This window comes from Scatophagus argus, chromosome 19 (genome assembly GCF_020382885.2).
Source record: "Scatophagus argus isolate fScaArg1 chromosome 19, fScaArg1.pri, whole genome shotgun sequence".
Taxonomy (NCBI): Eukaryota; Metazoa; Chordata; class Actinopteri; family Scatophagidae; genus Scatophagus; species Scatophagus argus.
Genome location: NC_058511.1, coordinates 10686487 through 10710526, shown reverse-complemented (window position 1 = coordinate 10710526; position 24040 = coordinate 10686487). Strand labels below are relative to the sequence as shown.

General features: G+C 40.5%; 1 protein-coding gene across 3 annotated transcripts; it reads right to left on the bottom strand.

The window, feature by feature from the left end:
* Positions 1–493: 493 nt before the first annotated feature.
* Positions 494–23109, bottom strand: si:ch211-278j3.3 (E3 ubiquitin-protein ligase RNF19B). Of its 3 annotated transcripts, XM_046373906.1 has the most exons (11): positions 22775–23108; positions 14848–15140; positions 14530–14700; positions 13455–13951; positions 8533–8738; positions 8210–8357; positions 6442–6604; positions 5889–6003; positions 3578–3709; positions 2836–3106; positions 494–2290 (listed from the first exon to the last, which is right to left on the bottom strand). In XM_046373906.1, the coding sequence occupies exons 3-11, from the start codon at positions 14671–14673 to the stop codon at positions 2002–2004; spliced, it is 1965 nt and encodes a 654-aa protein (XP_046229862.1). In that variant the 5' UTR covers positions 14674–14700; positions 14848–15140; positions 22775–23108; the 3' UTR covers positions 494–2001. The 3 variants fall into 3 exon arrangements, with proteins under 3 accessions (XP_046229862.1, XP_046229864.1, XP_046229863.1); XM_046373908.1 differs by having other exon boundaries at positions 2836–3085; positions 14530–15140; positions 22775–23109; XM_046373907.1 differs by having other exon boundaries at positions 8210–8351; positions 14530–15140; positions 22775–23107.
* Positions 23110–24040: the final 931 nt, after the last annotated feature.

Below are 24040 nucleotides of genomic sequence, written 5' to 3'. Positions count from 1 at the left end.
GAGAAATCAGTTGCACTACCAGTAGCAACAAGTTTTATTTAACAAAATAAACTGTAAATTGTTTTATAAAAATAATTAGTTAAAATAAATACCAACATCCTGGTGATCTTGCAGGGATCAGGACACCCACAAGGGGTCGTGAGATGTATTGGTTGGGCCACAAGATGATAAAACAGTAGAGGAAAGCAGAAAAAAGGAAAAAGCACATTTCAGCAGCACAAAGTTAGACTCATCTTTTCAGACTTTCCTCTATTTTTTTTCTTTCTTGTTTTTGCTGCATCATTTTGCTTAAGAAAAATATTCAAATAACACAAAAAATGCGCTGAACTCGACTTACAGGCAGTTACAAGAAAATATTTAACGTTTGGGAACCACTGGTCTAAGATGATTACTTAAATCTGTCAGTTTCTTGTTGGTGCTTCTACACAGAAGCTATACAGTAAAAGCAAAGTGCCCCAAAAAAGGGAAATCTATGACAGATACAAAACATGCATTGCGTCCTTCATGGTGAAATCTTTATTGAATTTCTTTCCACAACCCAGCACAGGTTATCATTTCGAGTTCAACTCTCACAGGTATTTCACACTCAGGAAGATAAGTAGAGCGTGTATAGTCATGTATTTCTCAGAAATTGTCTAGACGGGGTTATTAGAGTTTAGCCTGAGGTGGCATGCTGTTGTAACTTTAGTGCTCTGTGATCATTTGAGAGGGTCTTTAGATTATATTTAATGCTCTCAGCAGCACACACTATTGCAGTTACTCTTCACTTCTTCGCGTGTGAGCATAAGTGTGTGTGTGTGTGTCTGTGTGTGAGAGAGAAAGAGAGAGAGAGAGAGAGAGCAAGAGTGCATGTGAATCTGCTTTTGTGTTCATGTGTTATCCTGGATACACAGCAAGTAGTAGGATCATGCAGCTACTTTTAAATTCAGACCTCTTCAGAAAAGGACTGCAGTGTTGCTGCCACGTTGTTGTCACTAATGCACATTAGTATCTGCATTAGAATGAGCATTTTTACAAAGAGAAGCCGTGGCTCCCTCAATAGTTTAAGAGGAAATAGCCTCTTAAAGGCTAAAAGCTGCACAGAAACAAAGCAAAAGTGACATTAGCCCATGTCTGCTTCCATGGAAGACTGTGGATTTGAGATTAATTGTGATAATTTATGGTATTTATAAGACCTCCAGTCAATTCGATCACCAGCCATAATGTCACAGAGCACTTTTGACTCCAATAGAGAGCAACAGTTACAGGCTTTAGCAGTTTTAAGATGTCATTTCCAACTGGACCTCTTTTGCAAAAGACTAACAGTGAAGCATGCGACGTCTGTTTAAGGCTGCCCAATTCAAGTGGGACCACTGCATCTCAAATATCTTTGAAGGGAGAAAAAAAATCACCCCTGATGTCAATTTGGCTTGAGAAGTATTTGATATTTACTTGGTGACAGGAAAGTTGTAAGATTCTTAATTCCCCGTAAAACAAATCATGCTTGTGGGGGGTCTCTTTATTTGTAAAGGGAGAGGGAGTTGGGGTCACTACAAGAAGTGTAAATATACAGCCAGACAAAGAAAGGGCTTCATGAAATAGATTTATCATAGAGGGGAAGTAAGGTAGTCTCTTTCAGAAAGGACAACACAGAAAAAAACAGACTGAATTAGTCAGCTAACATGCTCTCAGTCACTTCTGTTTTGGATTCGCTGACGGATGCTATCCTGTCTGCTTTACAGTTTATACCTCTCTAATTTTCATGTCATAGTCTCATGCTATTTGTCTCATACACACACTCGTACACACACTCTCATGTTTTTCATTTGCTCTCTCTGAACCCGCGTCTTCCTTAGAGGCTGGAGCTACAAGGCAACTGGTGGGAGGGCCTGTCTTAAAAGCAGGAGGTGGCCTTGGATAACAGTTTTCGGGTCAGTCCGGTGACACGTCGGCTCATGGATTTGTTTGTGTCTATAAACCTGACTAATCTTCAACCAAATACAAAGCCTGCATTGGAGGACCTCATACACCGTCTATTTCAAAGACTGGGAAAACTGTCCCTTCGTCTCCTCCTGCTTCCCCTCCTGGTTTCTCTCTTCCCTCCTGTTCCTCTCCTTCTCCTCCTCCTCCTCCCCCCTCTTGTTTCTCTTCCAGTTCTGAGGCACACAGGTATTCTTGGGACTGGGACTTTGAGTGTCCCAGGGACTCCACTGACAAGCTTCGGCTAGAAAGGATGCTACTTAGGCTGGACTGGCGGGCGCCTCTCGGATGGGTCTCAATTTCCACACGGACCTCAATATTGGTTCCTTCTCTGTGCAGTAGAAACACACATAGAAATCAATATAGAGTTGCCAGGCAATCAAAATGTGTCAGACTTGAGGAAGTGTGCTATACTTAGGCACAGTGACCTTTTGTGCTAAATGCCAAAATGCTCAAAACGACAATGCTAACATGCTAACGCTTAGCACATATATTGTTTACCATGTTCACCATCTTAGTTCACTCATTTGCTAATTAGCACTAAACCCAAATCACAGCAAAAGCTGATGGAAATGTCATTCATTTTACCGTTGTTTGGTCATAAACCAACAATTTTTACAAATTAGCTAGACTTTTGACCTGATAGTGCTGCAACTGAAAAGTTAAAGGATCACCAAAGTTATCACAAATCATCCTGACGGGAATATGGGTGTTGGTGCCAAATTTCATTTCAGTCTATGCAATAGCAGTCAAGCCATTTCAGTGTGGACTAAAGAGGTGGACCAATACAAAATGAACATCATCCCTGGATCCCTAAATACCTAATCTAAAAACATAAAGAGATGGTAGTAACAGGCAGGCAGAGGCAACATTCACCTCAAAGGAAGCGCTTGTGTGTCATCAAGCTTACTGTCAGGCACAGTAACCACCTCGCAGTCTGACTGGTTGTCCTGCTGGGTGTATCCATGGTGTGTTGTGGCTTCATCCAGTTCCACATAACTATCTAGCCCCGTGGGCGTAGTGCTTGTAGTGGGGAGAACGCCCACTTCCTGTACACTGACTCTGACTTCCTGGACGCTGGTGTCGCTGAGAGTTGGGTTGTTCTGACCCGTCCAGTGGTCACTGACTACATGAGAGAATAGAAGATCTATAAGAGAAGTTGAAACTTCATCAGATCAGGCCGTGCTTTGGAGCAAAATTACAACTCACCCATAAGAGTTAGTTAACCACACAACTTAGCACATATACCTGTTTGCTTGGGTATTTTGTTCATTGTATGAAGCGAGGAGATGACTTGCTCAGCTAAACATACAGACCGGTACGGACATATTGTAGCACATAACTTCCCATAAATCCACAGTTTATTATTTTATATTACTGTGTGTATGGTTTATGCAAACACAGTGAAACATATGCTTTGAGAGGTACATTGTTGAGTACTGACCAAAGCTAGTCTAGCTGGTTCACTCTGCTTCCTGTCTTTATGCTTAAGTTAAGTCAATTGCCTTAACTTATGTAGAAAAATTAGATTGCTAGCAATTTTTAATCACACTCTCAAGAAAAATTAACTTACAAGTTTCCCAAAATGTTAGACTATTACTTTAAATACTGTACTCACAGCTGGCTAAATCCTCCAGTTGGATTTTGTGTGTTTCGGGGGGCTCACTTTGTGGTCGACACCAACCATTCCTACAGAGTGACATGGGGACAACCCCATAGACATAAGTCAGCATTAACGGCACACCCACACCTGCAGGAAAACAGAAAAGTATGAGAAACCAAAACGTCTGAAGAGTTTTGTGACGTGATTATTTATGCGTTAGTTTATACTGTAGAGTTTCGTTGTACAAACTTTTTGCTGTGTGGTACAATTATACAATTAGATCACTGTTGAATCTTACTTGCCAAAGGCTATTAAAAGGGTTTTTCTTTTCAAGACAGACTGGTACAAATTAAAGCAAAAGAGGCCAAAATATCCTGGCAAAATATCCTGAGGTCATACTCAAAAGATACTGGATTCAAGCCCTCCTATAATGCTACAGTGCACCAGCTCTTCACCTAATAACTTGAGCAATGTTCTTACTTGTCAAAGTTCTCTCACAGAGGACTTTATGCAGCTGGTCTCGCTCACTGAACAATACTAACTGTAACTAGTACGTACACAGTTTAAGTTTTAAGACAAGGTTTGAATGAGTAGTAATGGAATACTCCTTTAAACTGTTTGCTCATCTTGTCATTACTGCAATACCTGAAACAAACACAGGGGAGAGCTACTCCGGCTTCACTGTGGACTGCATACTGAGCAAAGCCACTGCAACACACTGATCTATAAAGGCATACATTCCTTTTTATGCTAAAATCAATTAATAGTTAAAATTAAATGTAAATATGCATTTATTTTGATGAGCACTTAAAAAGTACTTGTTCAATGCAAAATATTACAGAATTTATATGCCGCTTCATGTTGAGTTATATATATTTTTTCTAATAATAAAAGCAATTTCAACACAATTATCAACAACAATAAAACAACAATAAAATGGCAGATGAAGTGTTGACAACAATGGATCACCTGTCTAAGCATTAAGTCAAAATAAAAATAGCAGTGCATAAGTAGCAAAGCCAATTTTATTTTAAAAGTTCAAATTATCCCCACTCTGCTTCATAACCCTTATAAAAGTACATTCAGGAAGCCCCAAAACTTGATGAGCAGCACTCTGCTGTGTGATTATGCAACCTGTGATTGTGATAGGAATTTGGGAAAACAAAGCAGAGTGCCCACCAAACAAAGGGACATCATTAGCCCAGCGGGAACACTGGGATGCTATTGACTCAGCAACAGGGTGAAACCAGGGCAAGAGGATGAGCCTGCCAGCCAAACAGTTGACAGAAAGAGAGGAAAATGCGAGAGGCAATGTGTGTGAGAGAGAGTCACAAAGAGAGAAACGACAAGAGGGGGAGCTGTGAATGAAATATGAGAAACTAAATAACTTTTTTTTTTTTTTTGGTGCAGTGTGAGAGCAGAAAACAAACGAGATATGACAAAACGTATGGCAGAGAGAAAGTGAGGTGAAAACAGAGCAAAAAATGAAACGGGGACAGTGATGCAAGCAGGGAGGGATTCATGGGGACAGGAGGTGAAGGTGAAGAGTACAGTGTGGTTAAATGTGTTGGAGCGTGTGTGCAAAGGGAGGGCCCATCAGCGAGCAGTACAGTGATGGATGTGACACTTCAGAGGGAAGCTGAGAGGCTGCAAAAGCCTTAAGGATCTCCCTAACAGCCATGAATGTTATCTACAGCAAAAGTGGCATGAGTCATCAAAAGGCTACTCTGCACTGTCTGTGTGTGTGGTAATGACATAAAGCAGTTGTTTACATACATTTCATCCTTATGATTTCTTAAAGGAATAGTTTGACATTTTGGGAAATTTGCTTATTTGCTCTCTCACTAAGAAGATCCTCACCAGATTCATGTCTGCTTGATAAATATGATGGTCCAGCCAGCAGCTGGTTAGCTTAGCTTAGCACAGAGACTGGAAATAAGAGGAAGTAGGTATATAAACCTATTATTATAATGTTTGTTTGCCATTTGAAGTGTAAAAAATGTTAATTTGTGGTTTTATGGAGAGCAAAATGTGTCTTTTTTAGGTCTTTAGTTAGCATCATATTTAGCATACATATATGAGAGTGGCATTCATTTTCTTATCTAACTCTCAGCAGGGAAGCATATATGCGTATTTTCCAAAATGTCAGACTTTTTTTTTTTTTTTAATTTTTAGACTGCTGTGTTTCAGGATATTGTGCAATTTTACTGACTTTACAAAAACATTTTATAACTAATTTACAACTAATCTTGCAAGACAAGCTCATTTTAAGGACTCTCCTCAGTGTACAGGACAGAAAGTGGCCATGCTGTTGTTTGTTCCTTACCCACAGTGACAGCTGCTATGACCGGCGACACAAACACTGACATCATCACCCCACTCGCCACAGTCAAGTAGTGCTTACTTCCTGAGATATTGTTTTTCTTACAGCGACCATGGACCTGGAACATAATAAATAAAACATCACGTAGATAGCAGAAATTTAATTTGCCCCTTGTTGTTGCTCATTCTCTGCAACCACTTATTCCTCCCACTTAGCTCTAACACAAAGACAAAGAGACAATAATGTTCACACTTAATGAATAGTAAGTACACGATTAAGTCGTCCTTAGATGTGCTACTAGCTTCCAATGCACCTGATCTGCATGATTTCCACGATGATGTGTTCAAAAGCTGATTTTACATCTGCTGAGTACATACAAAATTAACATGATATGTTAGATACCACAGAATGGAAAGTGAGCTGTGTGGTAGCAGGTTGCATGTTTCAGGATGTCTGCTGTCTTTGCTGCACGGATTCGACCAGTCGCTCAGAAAGTAAGTACATATATCCATTCAAACCAGTTATTTGGCATAACACAGCACTGACTGTTTTGTACCTTGCGGCCCATGTAGATTGGTATGCCCACAATGATTACTGGGATGGCGATGCCCGCTATGAGGGAGATGACCACCGGTGCTCCGAGCAACATGCCCACCTGCCACAGAACCTTGCGGGTTTGAGACCATGGCTTCTTCCCCCAGAATGTACATCCTGAGGGGCTGAGACACAGGACCACAAGCACAGCTGTAGACTTTTCATCACATCATTAGAGCAGATTTTTGGTTTTATGCAAACTACATTGTTACATACAAATGCTGCATCACCATCATCGAGACATGACCTTTCGCTCAAGCCACATCTCACTCTGACACAAACATAACACCACTCTGGATGATTATTTCTTAGGAAACAACTGAGATAAATATCATTAACTGCCTGTATTCTTCTGTCATTAGCCGTTGCTCTCTCTCCCTCAATTGCACTCATTTACAGCTACACAATTTATCTCACATACCGCTGCTAGATAAATGGAAAAGTTGAGTTATTTCAGTCTATTTACGAAAAGTCAATTTCTTTGTCTTGATATGACATCAGGTGCTGACTGATGCTGTATGGTCTCAATGAGGCAGCAATTAACTTGCAAGGAGCAGCAGTGAGAGCAACACAAACAGCACCTTAGGGCCACGCTGTTGCTCAAAGGCTGCATTTGTATCCCAGCAGCAAACGCCTGAGTCGGGGGGGAATCATAGTGATATATTAAGGTTGAACTGGCAGACTGGTAATGAGATGCTAAAAGCGTTGCTCTTTTACAGGACATTCACTGTAATTGGCCGGGTGAAAGAGGTAGGGAGGAGGGGAGAAGGACAGGTAAAAGACAGTGCAGCTCATGTGGATAGGCCAAAACTCTGTTTCTCATCTGACACATCGACACATGGGTCAGGCAACAGAACCCAGGACATGAAAATGGTCGATACATGAGAAGCTCAGGACTTCAAATGAGCTTCAAGCTGTTCTGAAAGCTCGAGTTACATTCTACCGCATGGAAACATGGGGGAAGATAGAGCCGGTTAACTGATGACAAGTCAGCAGTGACTCCCTTCCAGGAGCAGAAAAAAGAAAAATCAATGGAAGCCTGGACGAACAGTTTGAAGCAGCGCAGGCAGCTCATCAGAGACACACCGTCCCTGTGCAAATGGGTATTACTTTAAAACATGCCGATTGAACAGAGTGTGAACACAGGTATTTTAATTTTAGTGAAGGTGGTTATTAAGTTTCTGTCCTTTAGGAAGAACTGAAGAGACTGTTGAGTATCTTACATTTGCCAAAGCTGGACTTGTGCCACCAGGCATTTTCTCACCTCTTGCTGCTGTGAGACCAGGATCAAATTCTGCTGTTTTGTCTCATGTGTTTTTATGTAGAAGTTTCACTGCATATTTCCCCAACACAAATATAGTTCACTAATAGTTTTATTATCAATTGTTCTATTAATTATTTTTCCAATTTGAGTTTGGTCTCTAAAATGTGAAACTAGTCAAAAATGGCCATCAGTTCCCTTGGTTTTGAAGTGATATCTTCAAATAGCTTGTTTTGACAGTTCCAAAACAAACTACATTCAATTTACAACTGGAAAGAAAGAGCATATCTTCACACTTAATTAGTTGAAACCGGTATGTGTTAAGCATTTTTACTTGATAAATGACTGATAATTAATAGATTATTATATTTGGTGCTGATTATTTGTCAACTGTCTAATCCTTTCATTACCTGTTCTCAGCATGAACAAAATTACATGACTTGGTGAGACACGGTCATGAGCCGAGTACCTGAGGTAGTGCACGTCGGTGATCTCCTGCATACACAGCCAGCAGAACTGACAGGCACACACAGTGCAGTTCATGCGGTTACAGCTGCCGTCGTTGGTCTTCATGATGTAGGCACCACAGCGAGGGCAGGCTTTGATCTCCTCTGCATCTTCAGCAACAGAGTCAATGTGTTAGGGGTGACCACACGTTCTGTAATATTTATTTAGCACTTGTGATAGGGAGCCAGGGAAAATAACATGAAAAAAAACCTCTGATTTCTGGCGCAATGAAAAAAAAAAGGTTTGGAACAAAGACAAAACAAAAGAGGTTAACGGTCGTCTCACCTCCTCCGGGTTCTTCATTGAAGACGTACAGCGTGGAGGCATCGTTGCCACCTGAGGTGTGGCGGGCTCGCTGGCGCCGGGCCTGGTCACACGTCTGGTTGGGGTGCCACAGTTGTCGACAGTGGTAGCAGAACTCCGTGTCACATCCCTCACGCCCACAGCTCAGCTTGGGACACTCTGCACAGCCGTAAGCTATCACTGCGTAGCTGAGGAGAGAGAGAGAAACTGCAGGTAAGACAATCATGAAGGCATCATGAAGGTTTAAATCCAGATCCTCTCTTCACTCACTGTTGCACCCTGTTGCACATGTTTAGCTGCGTCCCGTTTTCATTTGAATATCAGTGGTTGGTTAGCTGGAATGTCTGCATGAAAAACTAAAGTTTCTCATCAAATGCTCGATCTCTTTGTATTGTTCAATTGTTCAGCCTGGTGAAGCACACTGAATTGTTCATTGTTGTCTCTGCTCACAAACAGTACTTTTGTAATCTGTGAATCACAATTCAAAGAGAGATACAAATATCTGTGGGGCTGGTTTCCAGAGTTCAACACCTGAACCCAAAATAACTCCATCCTTAGATCTTGAGCAGTCATTATGATAAAACCAAGGAGCTTGAAGCCTGTGGACCTAATCTCACTCCTCAGAGAGGACATTAACATAAATTTTAATATTCAAACGATCATGTGATTAATGATCAAATACAAGCAAAAGTAGCCATGAGTGATTCACAGAGGCAGTGCTGCTGTGCTGTGAAGTACTTGAAAAGCTCCTTCAGGCTTTTTTTTTTTTTTTTTCCTTTGGCACCTCCAGCCTTATGTAGTTTGCAGCTTTGTAAGAAAGACAGATAAATCAAACAGACTGAAGGCCACACACATGTAAGAGGATAATTAGACCGCTGCTTGGGTCCTACTTTGGTGTCAGACTGGATTTAAGTTGACTGTGTCTGTTTCTCAGATCAAACACTTTCTGGCTGAAAAACAAAGGCAGTGTAGACCTGCTCATGGACAGAAACATTTCCAGGTATCAGTGGATATCTTTAACAAAGAAACTAGGAATAATTGGATTATTTAGCTCTTAAAACACCTTTCTACACTAAAGTCATGACAAAGCATACAGTAACAACAGAAACGCCACAGGCTGCAGGCTTTATTAAAATTGGTCTAATTTTGATAGACAAAGCTGCACTTTTATTTCTTGTCCATGCAACAGATAGATAAACAGAATAAAGTTTGACCAAAGCCTTTGGAATACACAAAAGTGCATTCTCAGTGCATGTGGAATGGAGGTTTCAAGTTTCCACATGGGCAACGACTGGATTGCAGACTAGTTGTTATGTGTCATAAAACTTTGCCTGTACATACACGCCTTGTATTCTGACTTAGAGTGAGCACAGAGAAACTTTCTACCTGCAGCAGATAAATGGAAAAGCAGCCTTCTAGTGTCAACCTCTGTACATGCATCATTCTGAATAATGAAGCTCAAGTGAAGTATTTTAAGCAAAACAAAGTTATGTGGAGGGGGATTTTAAAGTTTGCACTTTGGAGCCATGTTTTCACTGAGCAGGTCCCTGTTTTATCAGTATCTCTTCCAAAAGGATGCGCACAACACACAAATCTGCCAGTGGCTTCACATTTTCCACTGATGGATTTGGTGGCAATAATGTGCCAAGAAACATAGCAGTACAACAGTAAAATGTAAGGAAGAAGAAGAAGATGTAATTAAAGTCTCAAATTATTTCAAATCCAGCTATGCAAGTTCATGTTACCAACACTGTGCTGGAAAGCATCATCAGATATGGTATGGCACCCTTACAGTCCAGAGAAGTGCAAGAATTAACAGCGCGGTGAAAACAGCAATCAAAGTGATTGGAAGGAAAAAATATTCGTCCCTTCATGTTGTCGATGAGAAACAATCCTGGAGGACCTGTCATATCTGTTCTATATTCTGAATACAAACTTGGACAGCCAGCAAATGCAAAAACAACCACTTTTTTCCCTCCCTACATCCATACCACCAACGGATTAAACCTTACTTATGCCATTCATGATTCATGATGAACTGCTGCATGTTTTTTATTGTTTTTATGATTACTAACCTATTATATTTAAAAGTCAGTGTATTTTTTGTCCGACAAGGCATGTGCAATATTACATCTCTATTCATTATTGTGGTTTTGGTACCATTGCGCAACTGTAGTATCTTGTCACTTCTCTATTGTTTTTAAGTGTATTGCGAGCAAAATTTCCTCTTGGGAAACAATAAATCTTATCATACCTTAAAAAGGTTCTTTTATTTAGTCTGATTATCAGACAGCAAACAGCATAAACTGATTTTCATGCTCAGACAAACAAAGGTCAGCTGCTTCTTTTTGAGCCATATACAAAAATCCTTTCTGAAATATCAAACTTCCACATGAAATACTTTCTGTACTGCCTATTCTGTTTGTGTGCCCTGAAAAAATCCCAGCAGCTTCTCATTTGAACCCACCTACAGTCAAATCGCATGTGCATCAAAACATGTCAAAATGTGCACACATAGATAGATACAAGTGTAGTCACATATACTAAGCACATAATCTCCAGCTAAGCTTCTGTCACTAAGACCTCTAGGAATGTGTGTACGTTGGGAACACACAAACCATAATGACCAGTTTACATAATGCGGCTCCTCTACAGTACATGAAAACTATTTGTCGTTTAAAGTTTAAAACCCCACTAGTCTTATTTAACATGTGAAACTCAAAATTCTATACTTGTGTTGTAGATAAATCCGATCTCCTGTTTCTCTGTGTTATATTTAATTCACCACAGCATCAGACAGATTGGCGTATTGATTTTTGCTCCACTCATTCATCACAACCACAGTGTGAGCACTGACAGTCAGGGAGACAGGCAGTCTACCACTGAGTCCTGAACCCTGGTGCATACGTGCATTTGACCACAAATATTCACCAAACACCCACACACAACATGCACGCACACATTCTGATTTCCCATCAGCAGCCTTATCCTGTTACCCATCCGTGCACATGAAGACAGATCAGAGTCTGCACAAGAACGGATGATGGTTAACTGAGAACATGTCGTGTGGTTGCCTTGTATTGTGGTCTATAGAGGCTGCTGTCAGTGGGGGAGAACATATTTCTGACTCCTCCACAGTGGGTTTCATTCCATATGATTTATAATGATGCTGAGATTGATTCTACATTGAAATTCAATTCAATTTCAATTTATTTATTTATATTGCACCTTATACAATCAAAATTGTCTCTAGGTGCTTTACAGAGACCCAGAGACTGAAACCCTGAGCAAGCAGACAGTGACAAGGAAAAACTCCCTTTTAACAGGAAGAAACCTTGAGCAGGACCCGGCTTGCAAGGGAGAACCATCCTGCTGATAGTTGGCCGGGTGAAGGGGTGGGAGAAGAGGTAGACAGGACAGAGAGGATAAAAGAGAGAGAGAGAGAGAGAGAGAGAGAAACATACAAGCAATAAACATCATAGATTACAAGGGACAAACATGACAGGTTGTTATAATTGGAATTCTGAAGACTATGTATTGTATGTATTTGTTTTTTAGCTGATGTTGTTCAAGTTAGTTGTATTAGCACTACATAGAAGAACAACATGGGCAGATGTTGATAGTAAATCATTGTAGGTGAGCTTTAAAGATCTATAAGTAATATAAGGTGATCCATATTTCAGTCAGCTATCCTCAGGAAGCATGAAAAACTGTGAAATGTTCCCAGAAAATGCCAGACAGATAACTATTTGATTTGTTCTGCTAACTCCCAGTGCAACATGTATTTGCTGCTTCTGTATGTGGTCCCGTATTGAGATTAGATTCTCAAAGAGCTGTTGTCTCCAAAGCAAAGAGGTTTGCTTCATCGTGCACAAACAGTACGTTCTGTTTCGGGATCTGCAAAATAATTTGGCTGGATCAAACAGTCTAAGGATGCATGCAAAGCTCAAAATGAGCTCTCACAGGCTGACAGTTCATCTTTTCAAAGCTCAGTCAATCATTCTGACACTGAAAAAAAGACGCTCCACTCTTGTGTTTTACAACATAAATCCGGTGGTGGGATGACAGCAGTTTGACAATAGCTGCCATATCGAAACACTGAGTTCGGGCAGTCATATTTTGCATGGTAATTACAGCCGTTTGCTACTGTGACTCAAGATAAATAAAAAGGTTTTCTACATTCTACATTTTTCTACGACTTCAGGCAATCTAGAGAGGCCTTTATTTATTTTAGCTTTCTCTCTTGCTGTACTACAGTGCAGAGATACTCTGTGACAAGCAAAATCCTTACATTTTAAATCTATGACATAATACGCAGAACTTTCCTAAAATAACAGCGTATAACCTCTAACAATATAACCCCTCTCAATCATCACATATGGCCCTCTACAAGTCTGTATTTTCTTGTTTTCTCATTATTTTCGCTGAATTTGAGACCTTTCAAGAGAAATATATTTGATTGTTGAGTCTCAGGCCGCCAAATCACCACCAATGCAAATGTCAGCATTTGACGACATGGGAATGGGAGTCAACAATCAAATATCTTTACCTAGAATCACTTACTGTTCTGTTTACAAACACTAAACAGCAATCAAATCTTTAATACCATAAGCCAGCCAGCAAAGACTAAAGTAGGATACAGCAAACAGCATGTTGATAGTGTTTGTGTACTTACTTTCACTGCCAGAAGGGGGAGACAAAAGTTTTTCAGTGCAGGTTTAAGTAAAGTACTTCAGTAAATGTACTTATTTGCGTTCTCCCACTGTTTGAACATCTGGATATCAAAGGTAGCAGTATTTATCCTTCATGATTTTGAAACATTTTCTAGTGTAAATATGCACAAAACAGTTGTGGGAAAAATATTCAGGCAAAACCTTTCCAAGTTTTGGTGGGCTGATTCTCACCTGCAGTCAGGCGCAGGGCACCAACGTGTATCTGGATCAGCAGCCAGGTAACGTCTTAGGTGGTATTCCTCAAACCGCTCCAGCAGCGCCCGGTCATCCAGGATGGCACGGACATCCAGCGGCGCCAGTGTTTCGGAGCACTGCGGGCACGCGATGCTCACCCGGCTCTCTGATATCTCAATGCGCAGGTACTGGCGGAGGCAGTCGGAGCAGGTTCGGTGAGAACAGGAGGTGAGTCGTGGGAAATGGCAACGGGGCTGACTGAGCAGACACAGTGGGCACTCCTCCAGGTGTTCATCCAAAAGCTGCTCTTGGCTGCAGGAGGAGAGGGACAGGACGCCGGTGGAGACGCTGCTGACCCCACCCACGCACTCAGCTGTGGCGACACAGTCCTCGCCCGCCTCAGCCGCCGCTGCCGGACCTCCTCCTCCTCCTTCTCCTCTTTCTCCCCCAGAAACTCTTGATTCTCCAGCCTTTTCCGCTGTGAGGCTGAGGTCCTGTGAACAGTTACAGAAGTGCTGATTTACTAAATTCAATCACATAAGCCTACATTCAAAAAAATGTTCTCTCAAGCACAGGGCGAAGCTGAGAGACTGGTGAGGCTTTTTTGGTCTTTTTGTAATGAGCAAGAAAAAGGAAGATCTGAGCATTTCTAGGGGAAAATCAGCACAGGTGAGTGTGCAGGTGGGTGTATACGTCTTGTATTTGGCGTACTCGGTGTCTTGGCAACATAATTTCACTCTAATGGATTTGGGCTATAACAGAGTGGAGGTGGAAGGAGGCAAGCAAAAGCTAATACATCCAAAGTTAATGATCTACAGCCTCTCTTCAGGTTCTCCTTTCTTTTTAGAACAACGCATGAGAAGTAGACATCTGATGTGAACTTTCCCCATGTGCATATGGATGGATAATAACCTAGTAATGACCTAGTGCAGTTTTATACGTCATAGAGCTCACACTAGAACATAGAACAGAACAGAAACAAAAATCAGAAAACAAGAACTACTTCACTCAACAAATGTATCTGAAACCACAACAAAAACAGGACATAACAGTATCGACCTCTCTGTCTCACCTGCTCCGGCTGCTCGCTTGGGGTCAGGGTGATGGCTACCTCCTCTTTGGGCCAGGCTTCCACGGGCCTCGGCTCCGATTTGGGCTTTCTGCTGAAAAAGTTCAGGAAACTCAGCGGCCCCGTCTGCTGCTTGGGCCTCTTCATGGTCTACAACTGAAGCGGGAGCAGCAGCTGAGGAGGGCAGGCCAACGACCATGAGCAGGATGCAGACGTGTGTGTGTGTGCGCGTGTGTGTGTGTGTGTGTGTGCGTGTGTGTGTGTGCGTGTGTGTGTGTGTGTGTGTGCGTGCGTGGGTGGATGAGCGCAGTGAGCTCTTACGGCTCAGAGTCTTGGAGCTGGACTGCTGCTCTGCTGTATGTGGGAGGAAGAGCAGGAGTGAAGGGGAGGTAGACGATGGGGAGGAGGTAATCCCAGCCCAAGGGGAGCATCACTAATTTGGAACCTTTCCGAGGCCTTGGTCATGTGATTTTCTTTTGTCTGTCTTCGGGCTTCTTTCCCTCTTCCTCCTCCTCCTCGTCCTCCTGTACCTCCAATGCAGTTCCCTCGATCTGAGCTAGTCCTGAACTGGCTGGCTGTCCCTCATCGTTTCAGGCCTCCTCTTCACCGGTAACCTGGAAACAGACATCACAAACACAACTAAATGACAGTGAATCGGAATTGACGGGATGTGCTTTTGTCAAAAAATATTTTGTTGGATATAAAAGTCCCTTCATGAAAAGTGGAGCTGCTAGATGCATTATGGGCATTAATTCAGTATAATTAGTTCAGGGTAATTAGTGGGATAACGTTGTGATGATTTGATTACAATTGATTTGATTATTTTTGTCCAAATGATAAAAGTCCTATGTAAAAAGTTGAAGTGTTTTTCTTATAGATTTAGAGAGTTTTGATGGGGCTTCCAGGTGGGAAGGGGTGAATTTGTATTTTTGCATTGTTAACAGATGATTAATGTGATTCACGTCACCTGTCAGAACGTTAACGTTGTGGCTAATCTGTGTAGACTGTATGTCAACATCTGATTTTTATATCAGTGAGAATATATTTAAATTATTTTGGAATTGTGTGTTGATTTAAATTAGTGATTATCTAAACCAATGGACTCAAACCTGTGGGTCAAGACCTCCAAAAGTGGTCTATTTTAGGGGGTCACAATCCAAAAGGTTTGGGAACTAATGAGCTAAATCTTATCAACACCATATCCATAATCTAACAGCATTTATTGAGAACTGGGTATCAAAATGTAATAAAATATAGCAACCGACTGGCAATCTCTTGCTTCAGTTCATAATTTGCAGTCTTGTTCCCTTGTGAACTTTCATTCCCTTTTGAACATTTTTGATGCAGAAAAACCTCTCACTGAACCCAGTGTAGCTACTTGAATATAAAATGTTGTCTATGAAATTTTTTCCCCTCTGGCTGAAAATTCAGAGTCCTGTTAAACAGAGCAACAACAGCAAACCCGCCTTTTGCACAGAAACATGGACGGCTCACTCACTTAATGCTTCATTTGCTACATCTTCATCATCATTAGCAAGCCATTAATATTTAATTGCTGCAAATCTACCCCATGTAACCACAAGATATATGACATATTAAATAGTGTGCTTTGTCTCCTGAGCCTGAGATACAATACCAGGAAATAATTTTAATGTGACAAAATTATCATTTCTGTAAAACAAAATTTCAACTAAAAACACACGAAAGTGGTGCAACCTGCCGGCCATACAGTCTCAGACACAAGCAATAAGGTCACAGCCATGAGACACACAGAGCAGATGGATGAGAGAGTTGTGACTGGTTTGACACAAAGGATTGAGGGAGATGGAGGCTGAGGTGGAGGAGAAGCAGTGATGGACAGCACAGACAACTCATTCTGTTTCCATTAGGCAGCAGCAAGCTCTCATAATCAGGCCCAGAGAGCAAAGACAGCATGAGGTGATTCATGCAAACCCCAGACCAATTAAAATATGTCTCCATACTGGCACTAAATCAAATCAGACCACAAAACAGGCCATGATATACGATACGATGAGAGATTATCATCAGAACGGTTTTGCGTTCTAAAATTGAAGAAAGAGTTGAATCTACGATCTTTTTAAAAGTGATCCACTTTCACACCAGAGGCAGAGAAAGACAACAGGAGCTTTTAACAGGGGCACACCATGTAACACTGGAGTGCCTAGACTGCGTCCTTGCATAGAGACTGAGACGTCGAGTTGTATTTATACTCCAGCCCTGTGGATACGTTAAAATCGACATGAATAGCAGGCTCTTCTTGCAGCAGCACATCATTATATATGATAATTTAAGAGCAAAGAAAAGACATTCTTGCTCTTTGAAAAGTTGGCACCATAAACTGATGATTAGTGTCGATATTTTAGATGCCGCTGGACACACTGCATCTCTGGATTTTGCTGAGATACACTTGAGCGAATACACCATAATTCAACAAAACAACTGAAAGCAAAGGCATACTGCAAAGTGCTGTTTATTGTCAGGAGTGAATATATTTTTACTGGAATTATCTATTAAAAAAGCCTTGACATCTGTGTGAGCAAAATCTAAAGATTCTCTTTGAAAATATCGTCTTAAATGTCTTTTAAAACGTACTAACTATATATTTAAAGACGTTAACAGATGCAGCTTTTGAATATTAGATAAGATGAAAGAGCAGATTCAATAGGTTGTTGGAAAACGATCAAATGTGCAAAGGTCTTTAACATAACTACACCTTCAGAGGTGAAACAAAAATGAAAGGACACTTTTGATTTGAAAGCACCAGTCTATAGTTTAAACGCTGGCAAAGCCTAAAAAAAGATGTATTAAAACTGGTCCTGATTTTCTTCCAGGAAACTAGAGGAATATGAACTGGCGAGATGAGAGGGTCTAGTGAAGCTGTTTCACACATGCAGACAACACAGAGGATTCACAGCTGCAGCATCCATACAACTCTTACAAACTGAAAAATTAACTTCATGACCAAACAGTGATGGTAAAAGTAGTAGATTCATCCATTTAAAGTCAGTTTTTGAAAAATCTCTTTCAACAAAACGTTCATTTGGAAAGTTGTGCAATTCATCGTGAGTTTCAAGAATCATCAGTTACAAGCGTTTAAATCGCTGGAAACACTTCACATTTCCAAGGCTTCAGTGAGTGCAAACTATTCTCCAGTAGTGACTAATATTTCAGGCTCCAACTTCTCATTGAGATCTTTGTTTGCAGGCTTGAAAATAAAGAAATAAAGAAATAAAGCAGTGGATGCATTCTGTGTTGAGTAAAGTCATCCCTAATAAAAAAAAAAACTTCACAACGTGAAAGCATTCAATTCTCTCTCTCTCTCTGTATGTATATATGTGCCTTTTATTTTCACCAAGCAAAGCTTTTCTGCATCCACTTCCCAGTAACTGTGTTGTGCACTGAATTTTCCTCCTCACCCTACTCCACAGGGACCGACTTTCTCAGCAAGAAGCACAGAGGTCCAAAGCACCGACCTATGCCATGAACACATCGCTGTGCTGCAGCTTATTTACAGAACAAATTCCCACATATGATGACATCAAAAGCACACACATAACATTCGAAAGAGCTCAGAATACGCACATACATGCTCAAACACACACAGGCACACTGATACATGTACAAAAAGAGAGAGAGACACACACACACACACACACACACAAGGAACTGAGTGTTTATAAACCATAGCTGAGTGGGCTCCAGCCGGGGATTATTGCTCCACACTGACGAGCTGAATAGCCAAGTAATCAGACAGCACAATTCGCTGCCTAACAACTTAGACATGTTGTCACTGTGGGGGAAAGTTTTCCGTCAGTGTGTTCAGAATTCAAACTCTTGCACAAACCTTGCTGCTCTTACACAGCAGAGCAAACATTTCAAGATGAGTGGGTGGTAACTTTGTACAGGCCGTTCATATGAAATCATATAAAACATCTTCAAAACCAAATGATGAAAACCACACACACAATACAAACAATGAAGGACTTTGTACTGAGTTAGTACAAACATTGAATTTCAAGTGTTTGCTGTGTTTTGATACCAAAGTACCAAATGTGAGCTGGCTCTGGTCCAAACATATTTCTATTGTATTACTCTGGTAAGCAATAGGACTCTAGCTTTGGCCCAGTTAAGGCCCTTAGAATTGGCTCAAGTATTCTGGCAAGACAGTCTGAGATTACTTTTAAGAACGGTGTACCCAAGTAAGGCCATTGCTGGGCCGAGCACTTTTGGTTACTTAGGAAAACTTCAGCTTTTTCCTTTTTTTCTCTTCAACAGTCTTCCATTCATCACACATAATGATCTTTCACCCCAAACATCCTATTCACAATCCGTGCAGAGCATCCTTGCAGTATTATAGATCATCATCATCATCATCTTGAATCAGATCACCCATCCATCAAAAACTGCAGAACCGAAGACCGCTAACATCAGCACGCATAAACATATGAATTATGTACAGAAGGTTCTCCTGATGAGATGCCAACTGTCTTCTACTCTAAGACCAGTGGCTATGGCCCAAACACAATGAACGTTACTGTTTAGGCTGATTCAAAGTCAAACTCAAAGCACTGAATAGTCACAAGCAAAACTTGCATCATTTATCTTACATCACACACTCACAGAAAGGTCAGTCATCATAAACACATTTGTGGACAAAGACCTTCTTGTTGAGTTTGTCACTGTGGTTCCCTAAGTATTTGGAAATACGTATAAAATGTTACACAACAAAATATTAGGTATAATTCTGATGGAAGTCGTGGTGAAAGAGCTTTGATTTTTAATGTTATTCAGATTTAGCTTCAAAGATCAGCAACAAGCAGATGAGTGTTACTGGATGGATGACAAAGGTTTCCCCTCCATTTACAGGGAAAACATGAATTAACCCGAGTTGAAAAGTCAACTGCATTCAGTATTTCAAATGCATAAAGAGATAAGAGAAAAGAGGAACAAAGTTTAACTACATTGAGACACAACGCTTAAAAATGGCCAGAAATATTTTGGGGTCAGTCACCACCTGAGCAAATAATTAAACATACTCTTACATCTGATGCCCGATAACATTAGTTTGAAATTATTGTTAAACAGTGACCCTTTTTTGAATATATTCAGTCATGCTGCCTCTAATGTGGTCCCTCAGAAGGCTCAAAGGACAACAAAGTTAATTCAAAAGATGGACGCAGCTGATGCTTAGAAAGGGGGAGTACATCTTCTGCTTCCAGCTTAATGGTTTTCTTTTCTCTTGAATGGGTGTGTGTGTGTGTGTGTGTGTGTGCGTGAGCAGCATACAGTAAACTGCTCCTGAGGCTGAAGACACACTTACAGATGTGATCTCCCATCTTCACTCTACGGAACGCTGGTGCTCCTTTCATGTTTCACTCGCTTTCGAGACAACTCTTGACCACAGTGAACGAACAATCTGGTAACACAGACCCTACAAGAATTCACATTCTTCAGGTGTCTCAGGGGGATTACAGAGAATTAAAGGACAAGTACAAAATCTGTCCTAGAACTTTATTTTCTGTGCCAAAGCACAAAGAGCTTAATCACTAAGTTCTTTTTCACCATCCACTTGTGTGAAAATTCCAATCTAAATATCAGATTTAATGACTTTGAATACAACAACAAGCATTCATCAAGTTGTTGCGTTGTATTTGTACACTGTATGTATGTGACAAAGAAAAGCAGCAAATATTTATATTTAAAAAGCTGGAAAAATCAATATAGTAAAGTAAATATCTATATATTTTTGACTATAAACCAAATCTATAACAATATTGGGACAATACTGTAGGGGTGACTAATGGTGCTTTCACAAAATATTAACACAGTGACATTTTTGATAAATAGTCACCAGTAATGTGGAATAAGTGGCAAATATTAGAACAGCTACAGTGTGTTGAAAACTTGACTGTAATTCAGCTTTAAAAACCAGGAAAAGACAACAGTTACAACACATAATGATATAACAATATCCAACATCAAGTCTCATATCACGGTAGAGATATGATAGATAATATCAATACACTGTCCAATCCTGCTGGAACCAACAAACGTTTGAAAATCACTGAAATGGTTCATCAAATCCCAAAATAGTTTCTTTCTTCTTTCTTTCAACCATCTATTCAAATAACGGATGAATCGACTAATCGTCGCAGCTCTTCGGTGGGGATGGCAAAAATCAATTATGCTGAACTGAGTCCCATGCAAGAAACTCATTCTAGTCCTCTCTATCTGTGCTGTTACTGGAGTATCATTTATAAAAGACAAATGTGCTACAAAACATACTTATCCAGACTACTTAACTTGTCCACTCATTATATAATTTGATAATAATTTATAGATAATACTCTGGACTAGTTATCACTGTCAAGCATATCATTCACAATTTAATAAGAAAAGCAGCTATAAATGTGTATGTCTCACCAGTGTGAGGCCACTTTAACACGACATCTGTTTGACCTTGTGACCTGCTCAAATCCCTCCCTCACTTTTCCATGTAGCTACACCAGCACACACACACACACACCTCAGTCTTAACTTACAGCTGCAAATCCTCATTTTTAATTTATTTTCAATAGGCAAAAGAAAACTGTTCCCTTGGCAAACCCCATCACCGGACATCATTACATAATATAAAAAGGTTTTGGTTAGAGTCTTGTTTTCTTATCTACAGACATGATTCAGCAAGCTGAAGATTCACGCCAATTTCAATCTGACAACAAAAGCAACACACACACACACAAGCACAGTTCTACTGTAAATATCAAACAATCAAAAAGTTTTTTTGCTTAAGATGCTCAAATTGCCCCACACAAAGTGTATCACTACAAGTGCAATGCTAAATCACATAAGGATACCTATGTAGGATACTGAAGGCACTATTGATAAGGAAGCAGCTTGTACTGATTTTTCTCCTAAACGTGTACTGTCATTAATTCATGTAGATGAAGACACTCACATCAGACAAATGTAAACAACTAGTAAAACTCTTGATTACCCATTACTGTGACATTTGACCTATACAGATGATGGAAAGTGATGGAAATGAAAGTATAAAAATCACACTTGATCTAAAATTTTTAACATTTAAAACAGCTGTCAAATCAAGTCTTTCCCGCATTCCTAAAATCCGGACAAAATGTATGCTAAGGAATCCTACACATTTACAAGTTACTCTGGACTTTCTAACCTCCTTGATTATACATGACTGCCTATAGGTAGTCCACAGTGATGTACTTCGACTCTTGATGGCAGATAAAAATTATAATGACAGATGGGACTATTACACAACCAGCATTTGCCCCGAAATACCAAAAAAAACAAAACAGGACACCTTTTTTCTGAATTTGCCCTTTGAATGAACCAAGTTATCACCTGGAGGACACTTTTATAAGACAGGACGAAGGTCGGTTTTCAGTCTGATGTAGAGTTCTGCCGAAGCGGAGGGGAACCTGATGATACACCCTACTAAATATCCTTTCACTGGACACAAGCCCACATCAGCAATGCGGGTTTTAGAGGCATGAGAGTGACCTCAGCCTGCCCACACACACACACACACACACACACACACACACACACACTGTAGTCTAGCCTATCCATGGCATCCCCGACTGAAGTCTTGCATTTCTGCACCATGTGGTGCTCAACACTGAGTCTTAGTGACCTCCAGCCGTCTGTAGGCTGCTTATAATATTGAATAACCACAGTATAGGCCTAAAGGATTAGGTTTTACATGATATCATATAATAGTGTGGAATGTCATAATAGTGCTGTCTGTCTTCTGTTTGTATTATAGCTCACTGTTTTAACTCTGCAGTGCAGGATAAATAAAAGAAGTGATATTTAATCAGGTTTCCAGGGGAGCAGGCCTATTGGATATGTATTAGAACAGGCATATCAGGCTTTATAAGTTAAAGATGTCACAAAAAGACACAAAAGCGGGCTTATCAAAAGCAGTCTTGCATAATCTCAACCTTTATTACTAGTGATAATAATAATAATTTTCACACTTCCATTTTACCATTCAAGAGGTCTTGTGCAGGGCATCAGTATGCTATTGCAGGGAGTGGCATATTTAATAGGCTACGTATTCGCATTCACCTCCACCTCCACATGTCCCTCACGGACACGAGTGATAGCGAAGATGAAGCCGCGGAATAAATGCGCGTTTGAAAGTCTGCAGATAAAACACACAATAATTTCTATTACGTAAACGGTCTCTTACCTCTCTGCACGGCGCCTTCTCTTTGCAGCGTAGAATCAACAACTGGCTCCTCCCCTTGAGGACCAAACAGTAGCTCAGAAATCACACACACACACACACACCGTCTCCTCCTCCTCCTCCTCCTCCTCCTTACTGCTGCACAGAAAACATATCGAACCGCCAAAGCTTGCAGAGAGGGCGGGTGCGCCGTCCAGGTCCGCTCCGGTGCAGCAGGACGAGGCCGAGGAGACAGCAGAGATGCCCTCCCTCCCTCCGCTACAACAGCAGGACCGAAGGCTTTCCTGTGCGGCGGCCTGAGGGGAGGCACACTGCAGTGACATGAACCAATGGGATGACTCAGAAACCCAGGATCTCCTATTGATAAATGCCCAATCCTAAAATAAAATAAAATAAAACAGAGGTTGTCAGGTGTTTTCACTCTCAAATACACACACACACGCAATCTCTTTTCAGATTTTGCCCCAGTCAATCAGATATGGCAGGATTTATTGTCGATCATGTGTAAAAGGGGCATCTTACTCACAGTAGTGAAAGATGAGAGGGGTTTTCTCCGTTCTGGAACTATCATATAAGATATTATCCAGTAAAATAAAGGGTATTTATTCCTAAGGGGTCCAAAAAAAAAAAAATAACACACACAAAACACATATGTGTGAAATATAATCCTGTGGAAAGTTTTAGGAGGACAATCACATCGCAGAACAAAGTGGGTCTGTATTACTTAACAGTAGGTGGAAAAGGAACTTCTAAGGTAATGCTTTATGTTTTCTATGTCATGTTGTTAAAGAAAATCACTAGCAGCTTTTCCCACATATGTTGTAAAATTAGGTACATAATTATCATTGAGAAGCAAAATTTGACAGTTGAGGCTTCGTGTATTCTTTGTATTGAGAGTTAAGAGAATATATTTTAAGCGATTTTGGAACATTTGAAAGTCTTAACAGACAAGTTTCTCTCTCTCATCAAAACATTTGATGCTCTTGTAAAACGAAGACAATGACCTAAAATGTGACAAGACAAGGCTGTATGATGCAACCTTTGTAAATTTGTACATTTTTCTCATTAAGAGTGAGAAGGTATTTTCGAGACTTGAAAAGACATTTTTTGGAAGTGGATGATATTTGTATTTTGCTATGCAAAAAAACTGTTTGGGGTAGTGAATTTCCCTTTCATTAGATGAGAGCACTGTATTATTGTAGGAATGACAAACTATAATTCAGTTAAGACCGTCATAATACAGTTCAGCTACTAAAAACATGAGAACTA